Genomic DNA, 15295 nt, shown 5'->3' with positions numbered 1-15295 from the left:
TTATGTATAAAGAGTTTGTAGATTTATGTTTAATCTAAAAATCTCTTCATGTTTAAAGAGCTTGGATGTAGATCTGTGTTTATTATTTATTTACAGTAAAGTCCCATACACTGGACCTGAACAGACCATCTGATATGGTACCGGGTTCTGATAGTCACGTGTTTGTTAGCCTGAAAGGTAAACATAATTTTTTTGTCAATAATTTTTCCACAGGTGACAAGAGACATGCCCCTTTGTGCTGCTCATTCCTGAACACAGAGTCTCCGTTCCCTCCTAATTTTTCTGCCATGACTCAAATGGTCTGTGCTGCCTGCCCAGCTCATAAAACAAAACAGCCCAAGGCTGATCCAGTACCTTTCCTCTTTCTAATTACTCTTTCTCACTTATATTGGATATAATAGCTTTATTCAGTCCATCCTGCCTCACCGTGCCCAGGCTAACTTTATGGGAAGGTCAGAGAAGAAGGGAAGAGGTCACCTTCTCTAGTAACCTCACACTGCATGTAGTTCTGTAGAAATATGCTTTATTCTTCATAAATAAGGATGCCAGACTCTGATGTATAAGTTCTGGAAAGTTCTGTTTTTCTAAAGAGAAGATATGTGCAATCATATATTCATTAAATCAAATTATTGTATACATATATATATACACACTTATGCATATGTATTTTAAAAACATCTACTAGCGAGTACTCTTATTAATAATAAAAACATTTTTTTCCCAGAAAAAGTAAAATAATTCATTCTTCACATAAAGACCATTGGCTTTCATTTCAAATCCCTGTTCTAAAGTATGGGGATGCTTGAATTCATCAAATGAGAAAACTGCAGAGAGGGGGGGAAAAATAAAACCTGCACAAACTGTTTCGCATGATTAAGGCACCATCTTTTTGCCCTCTGTGGGAGGATCAAGTCTGGTTTGACAAGACTTTTTCAGCCCAAACCTAAAGCACCAGTCTTTCCCCCTCTCCTTGCTTGCCTGCCTCCAGTAGCCTCAGGACTTTCTCCTCCATGCTCCTTCGCTGCTCCAGCCTGGTTTCTCCAGTGTTCCCAGGGCCTAGCACATCATCCTTGTCCTTCTCCAGCCTTACAAAGTCATAAGTAGCTGAAAACAGTGTTTAATAATAAGTATCAGGCCATGCTGGAGTGTCAACCTACAGTTACTGTCACTTTTCTTCGTGTTACATCAGCCAGCTTTAAATATGATATGTACTATGGCTTGTGTTTTTTACAACAGGTAATATTATGGACGAGTCTGTTGAAAATTGTCTTAGTCTCACTGGAGTTGAGAAGCTTATTCAAGTGCCCACAGGCTGTGCAGAGCAAACAATGGTGAAAATGGCGCCTGCAGTCTATGCTATTGAGTACTTGGATGCCAGTGAGCAGTGGGTGAACTTCAATCCTGAAAAGAAGGAGGAAGCCATTAAGATGATTGAGAAAGGTACATAGAAAAAAACCTCAGAGACCAATTGGCACTGTCTTTGTTATCCCTTTGCATTGCACACTAGCCATTGCTACGTGCCAAAGGAGTGAGCATTTTCTTAACACAGCCATGCAGAAATGCCTCTGACAATCTGCAGACAAACATGAGAAACAGAACTAGTGAGGAGGATTTAGGTGACTAATTGCCTACATCTGACATTGTACAGTGTTGACATTCACAGTCCACCCTCCCTCTTGCCTAATTTAGAAGCAGAAAGTAAAATCTGAGCTGATCAATGTCAACTCTTTCAGAGTGAATGGACAGCAAAGGCCAGTTGATCATTTCCTCCTAATGTAGATGTGCAAAATAGATCAAGATGAAACATGTCCTAACAACGCTTATTTCTCCCCACGGATCATAGACAGTTTAGGATGGCCAGCTGGGATGTAGACATCTCTGCTGAGTATGTCTGTAGTTGCCAAGAGGAGTATCACTAAGGAAACTCCCAATGGTAATTGTGCTATTGACACTTTTTCTTCTATACTCCTGTATTCATTACATGAGCTAGAATGACTCCAACAGCCTTGAAACAACCCAGGGAGGGAGTTTCATTAGGGAGAGGACAGCTGCAAGGCTGCTTCTTGAAGGGCACACAGAATCACAGAATGGTTAAGGGTTGGAAGGGACCTCTGGAGATCATCTAGTCCAACCCCCTGCCAAGGCAGGTTCACCTAGAGCATGTTGCACAGGGTTGCGTCCAGGCGGGTTTTGAATACCTCCAGAGAAGGAGACTCCACAGCCTCCCTGGGCAGCCTGTTCCAGTGCTCTGCCACCCTCAAAGTAAAGAAGTTCCTCCTCATATTCAGATGGAATTTCCCATGTTTCAGCTTGTGCCCATTGCTCCTTGTCCTCTCACTAGACACCACTGAGAAGAGTCTGGTCCCCTCCTCTTGACGCCCACCCCTAAGGTATTTGTAAGTGTTGATAAGATCCCCTCTCAGTCTTCTCTTCTCCAAGCTGAACAGACCCAGCTCTCTCAGCCTCTCCTCATAAGAGAGGTGCTCTAGTCTTTTGATCATCTTTGTAGCCCTTTGCTATACTCTCTCCAGTAATTCCTTATTTTTCTTGAACCGGGGGGCCCAGAACTGGACACAGCACTCCACATGTGGCCTCACCAGGGCCGTGTAGAGGGGCAGGATAACCTCCCTTGACCTGTTGGCCACACTCTTCCTAATGTACCCCAGGATACCATTGGCCTTCCTGGCCACAAGGGCACACTGCTGGCTCATGGTGAACTTGTCCACCAGAATACCCAGGTCCTTCTCTGCAGAGCTGCTCTCCAGTAGATCAGCCCCCAACCTGTACCGGTGCATGGGGTTATTCCTCCTAAGGTGCAGGACTCTACACTTGCTTTTGTTGAACTTCACGGTCCAAGATGTGATCCAAAGCTGGTGCTAGATGCACAGCAAAGCCAGGACCAGAGCATGTGGAAGTGGCGGTGATCCAGCTCACAGGCACTAACACAGAGACCAAGAGTTATCAGTATTACAGCAGGTACAGCTGATATTTCTAACTGTAGTGGTGTGCACATGGCACAAAGCAGTGTAATGCACCTGTCTTCATAATCATCAGACAACATGTGACACACATATAATCAGTGAAAAATAAGAGTATAAATAGATACTAAAACCTGCTAACAGTTGCTGAATGGAGGTCTTTGCCTATTTATCTAGGACTGCCTAAAGTGACACGAGATCCTACTGATGAGTATTTGGTATTATCAACAGCATTTAGTCCCTATATTATGCTTTTACTGATTCTTATCAAAGTTCATTGGGGTAAAAAATGAGTTGTGTGGCTATGATACAGACTTTGTCAAGATAATAGCAGTCAAGATAAGAGGCCACAACTCATGATTTCTAAGCCTATGTCTGACCTAAGAGGTGATGTTTTGTATGTTTTTTGATTCCATGCACCATAAAATCAACAACTTGAAAAGTTTTCAGTAATAGGAAATAATTTTCCAAAGATTCACTACACAGAAAATGCTTTGTAACTATAGATACCTGAAGTTTTCAGGTTATTCTCGTGGCTCAATTAAGTCAAACAAGACAGAGCACCTTCTAAGCCTAGTGTAGTGTTTTTTCTGTCAAAGGCCTGATGACCCAGCCATTTCCTCCTTAATGACCCAGTGAACACCTCCGTGTACTCTTCCACTAGTCGATACTGAACATGTCCATGTTAATACAAAAGTGATGTATGAAAATGCCCAAGAAATATGAGTATTGTCTGAACAGTTTATGTGCTGTCCTGTTCATGCAGGTTATACTAGACTGCTTGAGTTTCAGAAGGTGGATGGTTCCTATGGAGCATTTAAATCAATCCCCAGTAGCGTATGGTAAGTATATTTTTTAGGTTTTATTTCCAAAATACCTCTATTATCATTTGATGCAGCAGAAGATTTTCTAGGGGGATGGATTTTCAAAATCTGTTGGGCATGGTGTTGCCTATATACTTTTGTCATGCAGAGTCAGCCATGTAAGTCTCTGAGCATGTCTAGTCCTTGATGAATGAGACTTATACTGAGCCACTGATTATTTTGCACTTGCCACAGAGTAGAAATGTTCACCGTGATGTCAAATGACAACTCCCTAGGTTACATTGAGTGCACTGTATTGAATATGTCATGTACATACAAAATTAGTATGTTTCTTTTCTTGTCAATATACTCTTCTATAAATATATGTCAGCACAAGTTTGGAACATTTTCTTTTGTGCAGGTTAACTGCATTCATTGTTAAAGTACTCACAAGGTGCAGAGAATACATTAGTGTCCAAGACACTCACATACGCAACTCGATTTCCTACTTGATTAATCAACAGCAGGCAGATGATTCATTCCATGACCATCACCCAGTATTGGACAGAACTATGCAGGTAGGTCAGCCGTATTTAGAAGAATCTGTTGCACATTTATGGCTGCTAGGTATTGAAAGGAATATTTTGAGTTGTTGAGTAACACAAAATGTATCTAAAGAAAAGAAATCTATAATATAAGAAGTACAAAATCTGCAATGTAAAATGAATTTGTTTAAAGGTCTGTTATGTCAGAGACACATAGCTAGCACTTCACCACCTTTATCTTTTGATCCTGTCTTAGGTAATTTTGCAGCTGATCTTTGGCTCTAGATTACTTAGAAAATTAATTCTGAGATCTTCGTGCTTGGTAAAAATTTATGCCTTTTACTGCCAAAGGCAATAGAGCCATAGAACGGTAATTTAGTTTTGAAGGGACCTCCCATAGGGAGTGCTTGGAAATTGAAGCCATGAATATTCCAATGAGAAATTGTAGAATTTTAACTAAAAGTTAAATAATTAAATATTTGGTTACCAGCTGAAGGACATAGTGGATTCCTAATCTCATAACATTGTTTAATGCAAACTGGCTGCCCTTGTAGAATATATACTTTAGGCGGACACAAGATATTGAGCAAAATTAAAGGGTAAAACTACATAGTCTGTGGTCAGATGGTTTGACAAGAAGGTCTCTGACTTCATGAAAAGTGATTTTCTAAATTTAATCATAAGCACATACATGTACATTTAACTTTTCCTTTTCATTTTCCATCTTTCAGGGTGGCATTAGGTCAGCAGAAGAGGATTTGGCTTTGACAGCCTTTGTAACTATAGCATTGCAACAGACTCTACAGGTCTACGAGTCACCTGATGTGGTAGGAAGCCTGACTGCTTGTCTTTAAGTCTGAAGGCTATTGCACAACAGCATGTCCACCCTACTACCTTAAAGTACTGCAAATGGAGGTGAAAGTCTGTTTATACCTGTGGTGGATAGGAAAAGATGCTGTGGCCTAATGTACAACAAGGTGTTTTGAGCTACGCACTCCGTCATCAACACCTTTACGCAAAAATTATTAAAATTGTCTCAAAAATTGCTACAGTGAAGTATTCTAATTTCCTAGTACTCTTACCAGCAGTGAAAGTTAGTAGGTCTGAATGAGCTTTTCAAATGGATCCTTTATGTTTTCACAGGTACAAGTGATTAGAAGAGCAGTGACTTACATGAAAAATCAACTTTCAGGAAACACTAACTGCTATTCTACAGCCATCGCTGCTTATGCTTTGACACTTGTGCAGTCTGACAGTGAAGAAGCCCAGTTTGCAAAAGAAAAATTAAGGGGCTGTTCTGTTTTTGATGCAGGTACTGGTAACCGTTCTTAAAAATTCAGTTAGAAAGCACTTTTCCTAATTAAAGCACTCTGAGTACTCTTACATGAACAAAACAAATTCAAGTAAATGAAGACCATATAATTTTATAGAAGCATGTATGTATATTTATAATTATTTAAATTGCATAATTAAATATTTCAGTGTTGAAATTGTAATATGTGATTTATATAATTAATATCACTATAAAGGGACAACTTAGCCTTGTGAAGTTTGGATCATGATCTTATACGATACTGGAACGGGACAAAACCATAGTAAATAATCATTTACCTGTTCTGCTTCCCTTGCTTCCTACCAAAGTTTCCACACCCCTAAAGTGCATTAAAAAGAAAGTCCAAGACAGCTGAGAAAGAAGAAACTTTTGATGGGTAAATAGGAATGAACAGGTACATATGGGAGTAGTCCAGACTGGATTTGTGATCAAGAGGGAAGGTGTCTTTTCCAGCCCATCTGATTTCAAAGCCCCCCACCAGTTCTGAGTGCTTTCTTCCACGTCCACATGGATGTTACCTCTTCCCACCCCAGCGTGTGGCTGTGGTCAATGTTGAGTCAGTTGGTTGTGTGACTGCACTGCCACGCTATTAATTTCTCCCAAGTCATTTGGTAAATACGTTCTGGTTTAATAGCCATAGTTTAAGCATAGGGAGCATCTTCCCCTTAGTCAAGACTGGACTTATGGGCATAATTAATACTATTATCTCTTGGGGACCACCAGACACAATGCTAACACCCCACCAGATGGACATCACTGTACAATGGGATCATTAGACTGTGATGGTTGGATAAGTCAAAATTGAAAGTTGTGGTTTTCCTTTTCCATTATCTCTGCTTCCCAACTGATTTGTTGCTCTCATGACAGCATCTGTGTCTTGTGGTTCCTCAGCGCTATGACGTGAAATATCTACTCTATAGTACAATAGTCATTTTTGGCAAATGTCTTTAGCAAGGGGATTCAAGACTGAGTTATTCTTGCAGCAAAGCAGCAGCGCTACTGGGGAAACGGCAACGATGCCATCTCAGTGGAAACCACTGCCTATGCATTGCTTCAAACATTGCTTCTGAAAGACAAGGAGTATGCAAGGCCTATTGCTACATGGCTGACAGAAAGAAGGAACTACGGTGGAGGATACTGCTCTACACAGGTGCCTGACCATCAGTCTGGGTGGAGTTTCACGGGGGGAGAGAGAACAGAACCCCCATAAAAACTTTTTCATTTAGATTTGAAAGCATTGTAACAGTTAATCATTAACTTATTTGGTGTGTGAAGCACTAAAGATTTTGGCTCATTAATAAAAAATGGGCCAAAATAAAATGGTTATAAGCCAGCAAAGATTCTTTTCCTTTATGAAGACTTATGATAATTGAAGGTCAGAAGTCCAGTGGTTTTAGGATTTTAATGCTAAAAGAAGAAGCTGGAAAATTAAACTAATAGTCTGTGCAGGTAGGAACAGGCAGATACAGGAGAACTTCAAAGCAGCAAAAAACATAAAACCGAAGAACAGCTCCAGATGACTGATATGTCATCTTACATATTGTTGAAATAACATGGCATAATTGTTAGGTTTTTTGCATTTCTTTCTCACCTAGGACACAGTGGTGGCCCTAGAAGCTCTGTCAGCATACAGCATACAGACATTGAACACTGCTCCCACCAACCTGACTGTAAAACTGGGAACACCTGGAAGACAAAAAGACTACAGTATTACTCTGACTGATGCTGATGAAGCGATTCAGAAGCAGCTAGAGGTACACAAACCATCCATTTTTTCAAGCTTTTTTCCCTCAAACACGAGAAATATTGGTTCATCTGGCATAGGCTTTCTCATGTTAAGCAATCATGATGTAGCTGGTTTATAATATTTTTTGATAATTTAATCTGTAAAACAACAGAATCTTTTTAAAGAAAAAAATCAACAGATGCTTAGCAGCACACTTTAGAGGCCGTTTTCTGCCTCTTCAAGCACTTCGGTGACACAAATCTCCCCCAATAGTGAAGAGAAGCCAGGAGCCCGAGTCTTTCTAGGAAATGAGGAAGAAGGGTAATATTCTGATATTCAGTGTGTTGGGACCTGTGAAAATGTCAAATCCAGGCTACAGAGGAGAGAGTGAAGTTGGGAAAATATGTCTTCTGGGCCCCAGAATGGCAGAGTAAGGTGCATCAGCCCAGCACATTAAAAATCTTACGAGACTTGAGGTTTCATAACTCCTTTCACACCTAAAGGTTTTCCCCAGCCCAGTTCTGAGGGGTAAAGGCATATAAGACTGTGAGGATCACAGAAAAACAATAGGTCAAATGCTAAGCACAGACTAAATCTCCTTTTTTTTTTTGCCTTGGTTTGCAGTTTGAACTTGGGAGAAAACTTGAAGTGTCTGTACACGGCAGAGGAAATGGGACAATGAGTGTAAGCTGTAAATCAGAAATCCAGAGTCCAACTGGACTTCTTTTAATCCCTTTTCAAAAACAGAGTGAGAAATTACTTGCCATGGCTTCATCCTTTGTGTTCCTACCTCCAAATTTCTAAAATTTGGCGCCTACAAATTGCCCTGATGGGCAGACAATTTTTCTTATTTTTAACTTCGTTAAGTCCATGAAATGTCAATACTGATAGAGGCAGCTGGAGTTTGAAAGACCCCTTTGTGGCTGGGAATGGAGAGTTATCTCAAAGGTCCCACGCCATTTGCGATTTGTGCATGGGACGTCTTCTGCTTATACCCACAACAGTCCTTTGCGACTAGTCTGTGCCTCTGGGAGACCAGTGTTTCTCTCCACATTCCCATGTCCCATCAACACTTGCTGAAGTCCTGGACAAGTAAATCCCTTGCCATTTAAAATGATGTTTTTAGTGTCTTGCTGTTTGTGTGTTCATCTTAGATATTAAAAGTGTACTGGTCTTCTGAGCTGAAGAACAACACGTGTAACGATTTGATTTTGATGGTGGAAGTTGAAGGGAGCATTAAGTACACTGGTGAGTGAAAAGGGAAGTGGTTGGGTCTCAAAGGTGACACATTTGGCCAGCTGCTAATTACACTTAATAGCTTCCCAGCCTTGGAAAGTTGGAATAAATGAATGAGACAAGGAAACAGAGAGGCCTCTGAACACTGCCTAGCTATTGTTTCATTCAGCTTATTAATATTTTTAAATAGTTTAATAACTTTGTGAGTGACTGTAGGTACAGCAGGTACCTAACAGATACACAGGTACTGTTAGTAACTCTTCTTTGTTATTGGGAGGAGAGAAAGGTAAACTCCCTTCACGATGTTCCTGGCTGTCATGAGGGAAAAGCCAACTCAGTTCCCTGGCTAATAAGGGACCTACCATGTGGCCTTCAAAATTCTTAAGGCAGATCTGTCATAGGTTTTTCATATGAGCAAGACTGTTTTCCATCCCCTGAAGTGTGTATTCATCATCCTCTCTGCCTATATCTGTAATTTTTTTTCTGTTTGAACAGCTAACTTTTGGAGGCAGGGATTGTCCTTTACGTATTTATGCATAGCCTAAACCCCATTCTTAGCTAGATCTGTTGGTTATTCTCACTATAATTATCTGTAAAATTTTAACTCTGAATGAATTAGAAATACTGAGATGGTGTACAGCAAACTTTTATAAAAACCACAGAGACAGCATCACTGACCACTGGTATTTATCATTATACAAAAATTATACAAATTACCAGGTCCTCAGTCAAATTTGTGCATGGCTGATCATGTCTGTCACCTCCAGAAGCTGCATACTCTGATGAAGTTGGTGATTATGAGGACTCGATTGCTGCAGAAAACAGCACGTTTGAGACACTGTCTGAAATCGAGTGGTTTGATATCCACAGCAGAAGGAAAAGGGATTTGATCTCTCCCAGTAAAGCAGACCCTCTACAGTACAAAGTCTGTGTCAGGTAGGTCTGCAAGATCAGCTCTTCATTAGATTATGCATTCATTTTTGTTTGTAATTCTTCTTGGTCACCCTCTTAATATCTGCAAGCTCAGCATCCAACCTGGTGATCTTCTGTGAGTATGCATCCATGGTGAGTCTGCATCCTCTCTCCCATGGCAGGAGAAAAGGTTTCCACACAATGTATTAGGTTTAGATGGTTTATATACATAGACCTCAAATGTCCATTGCAGATTCTGCCCCATCAAACTCTGGAGAGATGCCAAAGCGGCTGGCTGACTGATCACTTGAAAGAAGTCTTTTATTAAATAAAGTAGATACAATTGGAATACAGTAATAACACATTTACAGAGGTTCATTGCTTCCTGGAGAGATGCTGTTAATTCCTTTGTGATCACACTCTGGCCTCATAAAAAAGAAAACACATCTCCTACTATTTTGGGGGAGAGGAAGCAGAAGGGATATCCTGTTGTGGCAATCAAGAAGTAGTCAAGGGCAGAGCTAGTGAGGAAGAAATCCTCCCACGCAGAATAGCACTGAAACGTCTGCTTTTGCTCCCTTTCACACTCTGGCGAGGGACGCAGAAGCACAAAGTGGTGGCTATCCTGAGTTCTCCATCCAGAGAGGTGCAGGGTGGTAGAAGCAGGTTTTGCTCCCCAGTAGAATTTAGCTTTTCCACTGATTTTTGACAAAGCCTCGGAGGCAGTGGTTTTTGTCCCCCCTTCCAGACAGTGGCATGAACAATGGCAGGGGAGGACTGGAGTTACCCGAATTCCCAGGTTTCACTCTCCGTAGTTGAACATGTATCCAGTGAATTGTGTGCTGGCTGAAGCATCTTTTTCCCCATTAATTGTTAGGTAACATTTATCAACTATCAAATCCACTGTTCTGCAAGTCACTGCTGAGTGTTAATGTTCACATTAAACAATAATGTGAAGCTACTTTGCTGTAGTTAAGACACAGGAGAAAAACTAAAGGCACTGACTACATTACCATACTTCTTCCCTGCACTGTGGTACATCTCTTATGGGGAAAGGAGGGTGCCAAAATAAAAGTTTCTGAAGTATCACTAAGTATATGCAGAAGTTGCACTAGGGGAGGTTTAGATTGGATATTAGAAAAAATTTCTTCACCGAAAGGGTTGTCAAGCAGTGGAACAGGCTGCCCAGGGAAGTGGTGGAGTCACCATCCCTGGAGGTACTTAAAAGACATGTAGATGTGGTGCTTAGGGACATGGTTTAGTGGTGGACTTGGCAGTGCTAGGTTAATGGTTGGACTTCGTGATCTTGAAGGTCTTTTCCAACCAAAAAGATCCTACGATTCTATGAATATCTTTGGGCAAGGCACTCTATGTGAGTGCAGAACAACTTCATTTTCCAGCAATGGCACAACTACCTGATTTTTGAGAAGGTGGAAGTAGAAAAGATTGGAAGTACAATATATATATAGCTAATGGATAGTTAAAGTGATGACGATTTTTGCCTTGGACAGCAAAGGTGATGTAAACTTGACTTTGTCCATGAAGAATTTGGATAAACTCATTTCTTATCTCCACTCTCTAGGCAATAGAGAACAGACACTTTGTCAGTGCTGTTTCCCTTCTGTGTCTTCAAGAGTACTTTTATGGTGGGATGAACTGTCCTTTGAAAGTGATTGTTTCTGCCTATCAGCTATAAAGCCTAGATTACAAGCTCAGGCAAGACACACGGGTTTTGGATGACCGTTTAACTAGTTTAGATGACTAATTTTGCCTCATGATTCTTGATGAGGTAGGCAGCTGATTTTCAAATTAAAATCCACTTAGGAAAGTTAAATGGAGCGGAAAGTTTTGTTTCATCATTAGCAAGCCTGAAAAGACGAACTCTTCAAAGCAAGCTGGCTGTTCAGTGCAGATGTTCACTGGTGATGGTCTCTCTTATAAAGGTCCACAGGTTCCAATACACCAAAGATGTCCCTGGTTGATCTCTCTCTTCTGAGTGGCTTGGAACCTGACACAAAGGATCTCGAACAGGTTAGAAACACACTTTCCTGTGCAATCTTTTGTAGCGTTTTCTATAGAAATTTTGTCTTTCTAAATCTTTCCGAAGTCCACAGAAGAAAGAAGTGAAAACAGATTTTGGATAGATATATTTTATTCTTCTTGTTTGATAAAATATTTGCTGAATATATACAAGAAATTAAAAGATTGTGGTGAACAGAGCTCAGTCTTCTTAATCCCTTGTAATAGAAATTAGGGCAAGGCTTAGCAAGGCACTTAAATACGTGCCTGTCCTTAACACATATTGTTTTCCCCACTGGTGCTGTTGTCCCGCAACGTGCCAGGACAGTGTGTCCTGTGCTTGCAGGGGGGAAGGCAAGCACATCTTTTAGAGGCAGTTGCTGGCACGGCACAGTGGGAGGGAGATGGGGCACAGTGCTCTGCAAAGGTGGCTACAGAGCTTTGCATTCTGGAGACTGCTTGGTTGCTGGAGGTCTGCCCAGGTTCATGTTCTCGGGACCTGTCTCCTTTAAGGAGGAAGAAAAAAGACAGAATAAAGCAAACAGCTGAACAAAGCAAACCAGAATATAGAGAGTGGTAGTAAAGGTGTTCCCGTTATGTTAGGTTTTTGTTCTGATTTTTTTTGTTTGTTTTCCTGCAGTTGGTGATGTCTTCAGACCAGTACATTCAGCACTATGAGTACAAGGAAGGAAAGGTTTTGCTCTACTTTGGTGAGGTAAGCAAACCCAATGATTTTCCAATCTGCCATTTCAGATAGCATAAATAGACTTCTTTTTAAATCTAATCATTATTGGTTTTTCACACTCCATTACTTTTCTGTGATTTTTGTCATATATTATTATTGAACAGCTCAGTTGAAAGAGGGCAAAGGAGGGAAAGAAGGGAAACATGCACCTTCATCCTCCACCTTTCTATGTTCCAGGAGATGTAGTCCATGTTTGAGATTTGGGCTTTGGCTTAAAAAAAAAAAAAAAAAAAAAGATAAATCCTCTCTGGCCAGAAGAAATGCTTTTCGTCCATGATTAATAAAGTGTTAACGAGTGGTCCCGTAAATTCCACATGGACACCTTGCATATGAAATTTGGTATTTCTGGATGGAGATCCATACAGTGACAAACAAATGTAAACATAAATCACCTAGTTTCTGTGTATATTTCCCCATATTTTGGATAATGACTCCACCCTACACCCACTTCAGTTGCTTCACCTCCACAGACAAATCAGGGGGGTCCCTGTAGAAAGCACACACAGGGCAATCATTTTTTAAAATATAAAACAATAGACAAATGAAAAAATGTAAATGTTATTGCTACTATGACTGTCCTAGATAATTTGTGTATTTAACATAGGTCAAAAGCTGTCCCTGACCTTAATATTTTACTAAGGAAAGTGTATATACTGGCAGCTACTGGAACAGGATAGGCTGTGAACAATTTATTACACCCGTTACTCCTGTGCAAGGTGACTTTAGGCAAAAGCTGAAAAGTAAACCCCAAAGTAGTGATGATGTGAGTCCAGATCAGACAGTTACAGGCAGAGAAGGCCTGCACACATCTCACAAAACTACCTTTACCAGGCTTAGCTCATCCACAAAATGTCCCAATAAAATCATGGAAGGAAATGCCTTCTTCAAGTCGGGGCTACAGCTATCAGGATTAACTCACCTATGCCATCAGAAACAAGCATTCAACAGCTAATACAGGCACAAATGAATAAGGAACTGATGGAAGAGAGAGTTAGTTTACTCGTCATAACTATTGTTCCTTTTTCGTCCAGGTCACAAGCGGACCAGACCCAGATTGTATATCATTTGGGGCAAAGCAAATCAATCCCATGGGCTTGGTTCAGCCAGCAAATGCCATCCTTTATGATTTTTACAACCCTGGTAAGGACACAAAAAAATGATAAATAACTGATTGAAAGAGAGACCCTCAAGAATAAACTCCAGTCTATTGAAACATGGTTTTGATGTAGTGTGTGAAAGCACGTGATTTTGTTGAGTGTTAAAATAACCTGCTTTGAATACTGTCTTCTACTGCCATGGCTTAAGATAATCTAAGTAGAGATCCTCTCAGGAAGGGTCCACTATTGCAAACGAACTGGAAATACAAACTTTACACTAATGGATTTTTAAATCAGGTTTCCTGAGTTCCTGTTTCTCTTGGTGCTCTTAAGCATGGTCAACTCACGTTATCTTTTCAGTCAGGCTGTCTTTCTATGCATCTAAGATAGGCAACCTTAGAGATCTGGCTAAGACTGTGCTTGCTGGAGGAACCAGTCTCATTCTCCATTCAGAGAAGGTTAAATGCAAATCATCCCCATTTCCCAGAGTTATGTAAACAATATTTGAAAATTAGGTCAAATCTCTACTTTGCCTGAAGCTGAGGGATACAAAACAGTTTACACTAGGTTTAAACCACTAACCATTGGTGATCCTATCTCCTTCTTCTGAAACAGTGCGGTGCTCAATGTAGCTCTATGGTCTAAAGATGCTTTTAAGAGGGATGCTTTTCAGAGGAAACCAAAAAAAAAAAAAAAAAAGCAAAGACTACAACTTTAAAAAAAAAAACACCCAAACAAAAAACAAACAACCCCCGCCCCAACTGAACAAAAAAACAAAAACAATAACAAAAACCACCCCCCCCCCCCAAAAAAAGAAAACCCAGAAGCAACAACGCAGGTTGTTGCCCAGCTGAACGGCAAGGTGATCCCTGTACGCTACGTGCCTAGGCTATAGGTCTTTGTGGACTGCTGATGTGCATCTAACCCCTTAGTGCTCTGGTTTCTCTGAACCAGGGAAAAGTTGGGCTGCAAATGTAGTTTCTACTGCATAGGCTTTTCCACCTGAGCAATCTGAGATGAGCCATTTTGTTTCTTCTCCACAGACAGAAAGTGCAGCGTATTCTACAGTGCTCCCAAGCACAGCGCCATGCTTTCAAAGGTGTGCCACGCCAGTGTTTGTCAGTGTGCAGAAGGTAAGGAATGACTAAATAGGCTGGTCTAAAAGAAGATAGTAACTTCTATGAACCACTAACATGAGAATTGTTAAGCCCAGAAAGGACCATTACAACTATCCTAATGCATAATACAGGACACAAAGCATCCTCTAGTATGTCCAGTACTAAACTGAATTTTTTTTAAGATATCCATGATTGATTTGATAGCTGAATGCAAGGTATATATACATGTGCATACATACGTAAAAACACTTCACCACACCTCTAAGAAAGTTGTTCTGCCATTTTATTTTATTCTCTGTTATAATGTTGAGTGGATGAATATGTGTAAACTATATCTATCTAAATATCCATGCCTACAGAGACAAATGTATCATTTATTTTCTTCACTCTAGGTCCCTGTCCAAGACAAAGATCAACTTTCAGTAAAACCATAACACAAACCACACGCTTTAGTTTTGTCTGCTACCAGCCTCTTGCAGATTATGGTAAGGCATGAAAGACAACTGTCGATTTAGTTTGGACACAGTCCTTTTTAATAAGGATAAATTTGTAGTTTGGTATGCCCAGACCTCTTCTGAAATGAGTAGGGTTTCTGTATCTGGCCTAGAGGCTGAGGAGATGAAATAGTCATCAGCGGTGAAAGGGAAAAGTAAAGGCCTCAGAAAGATGCAGGGGGATGCTGGGAGAAGGAAACATGGACAACATTAAGTTACATGGTTTAGAAAAGACCTGTGGTGTGAGCACCACCATCCCCTACATCCCTAATGTTACAGGATGGAGACA

General features: G+C 40.6%; 1 protein-coding gene across 1 annotated transcript in view; it reads left to right on the top strand.

Annotated features, from left to right (window-relative positions):
- LOC137677912 (complement C4-A-like) overlaps positions 1–15295 on the top strand; it is a 50478-nt gene that overhangs the window by 29769 nt on the left and 5414 nt on the right. Inside the window, exons 23-38 of the mRNA XM_068425599.1 lie at positions 97–177; positions 1237–1440; positions 3745–3820; positions 4203–4359; positions 5058–5153; positions 5470–5638; positions 6643–6809; positions 7255–7413; positions 8010–8069; positions 8540–8633; positions 9389–9557; positions 11477–11564; positions 12193–12267; positions 13329–13437; positions 14438–14527; positions 14905–14997. Coding sequence (XP_068281700.1) covers positions 97–177; positions 1237–1440; positions 3745–3820; positions 4203–4359; positions 5058–5153; positions 5470–5638; positions 6643–6809; positions 7255–7413; positions 8010–8069; positions 8540–8633; positions 9389–9557; positions 11477–11564; positions 12193–12267; positions 13329–13437; positions 14438–14527; positions 14905–14997 — 1887 coding nt within the window. The remainder of the gene's footprint in view (positions 1–96; positions 178–1236; positions 1441–3744; positions 3821–4202; positions 4360–5057; positions 5154–5469; positions 5639–6642; positions 6810–7254; positions 7414–8009; positions 8070–8539; positions 8634–9388; positions 9558–11476; positions 11565–12192; positions 12268–13328; positions 13438–14437; positions 14528–14904; positions 14998–15295) is intronic.

The sequence above is a fragment of the Nyctibius grandis genome, chromosome 2 (genome assembly GCF_013368605.1).
Source record: "Nyctibius grandis isolate bNycGra1 chromosome 2, bNycGra1.pri, whole genome shotgun sequence".
Lineage (NCBI taxonomy): Eukaryota > Metazoa > Chordata > Aves > Nyctibiiformes > Nyctibiidae > Nyctibius > Nyctibius grandis.
This window is presented reverse-complemented; position numbering and strand designations above follow the sequence as displayed.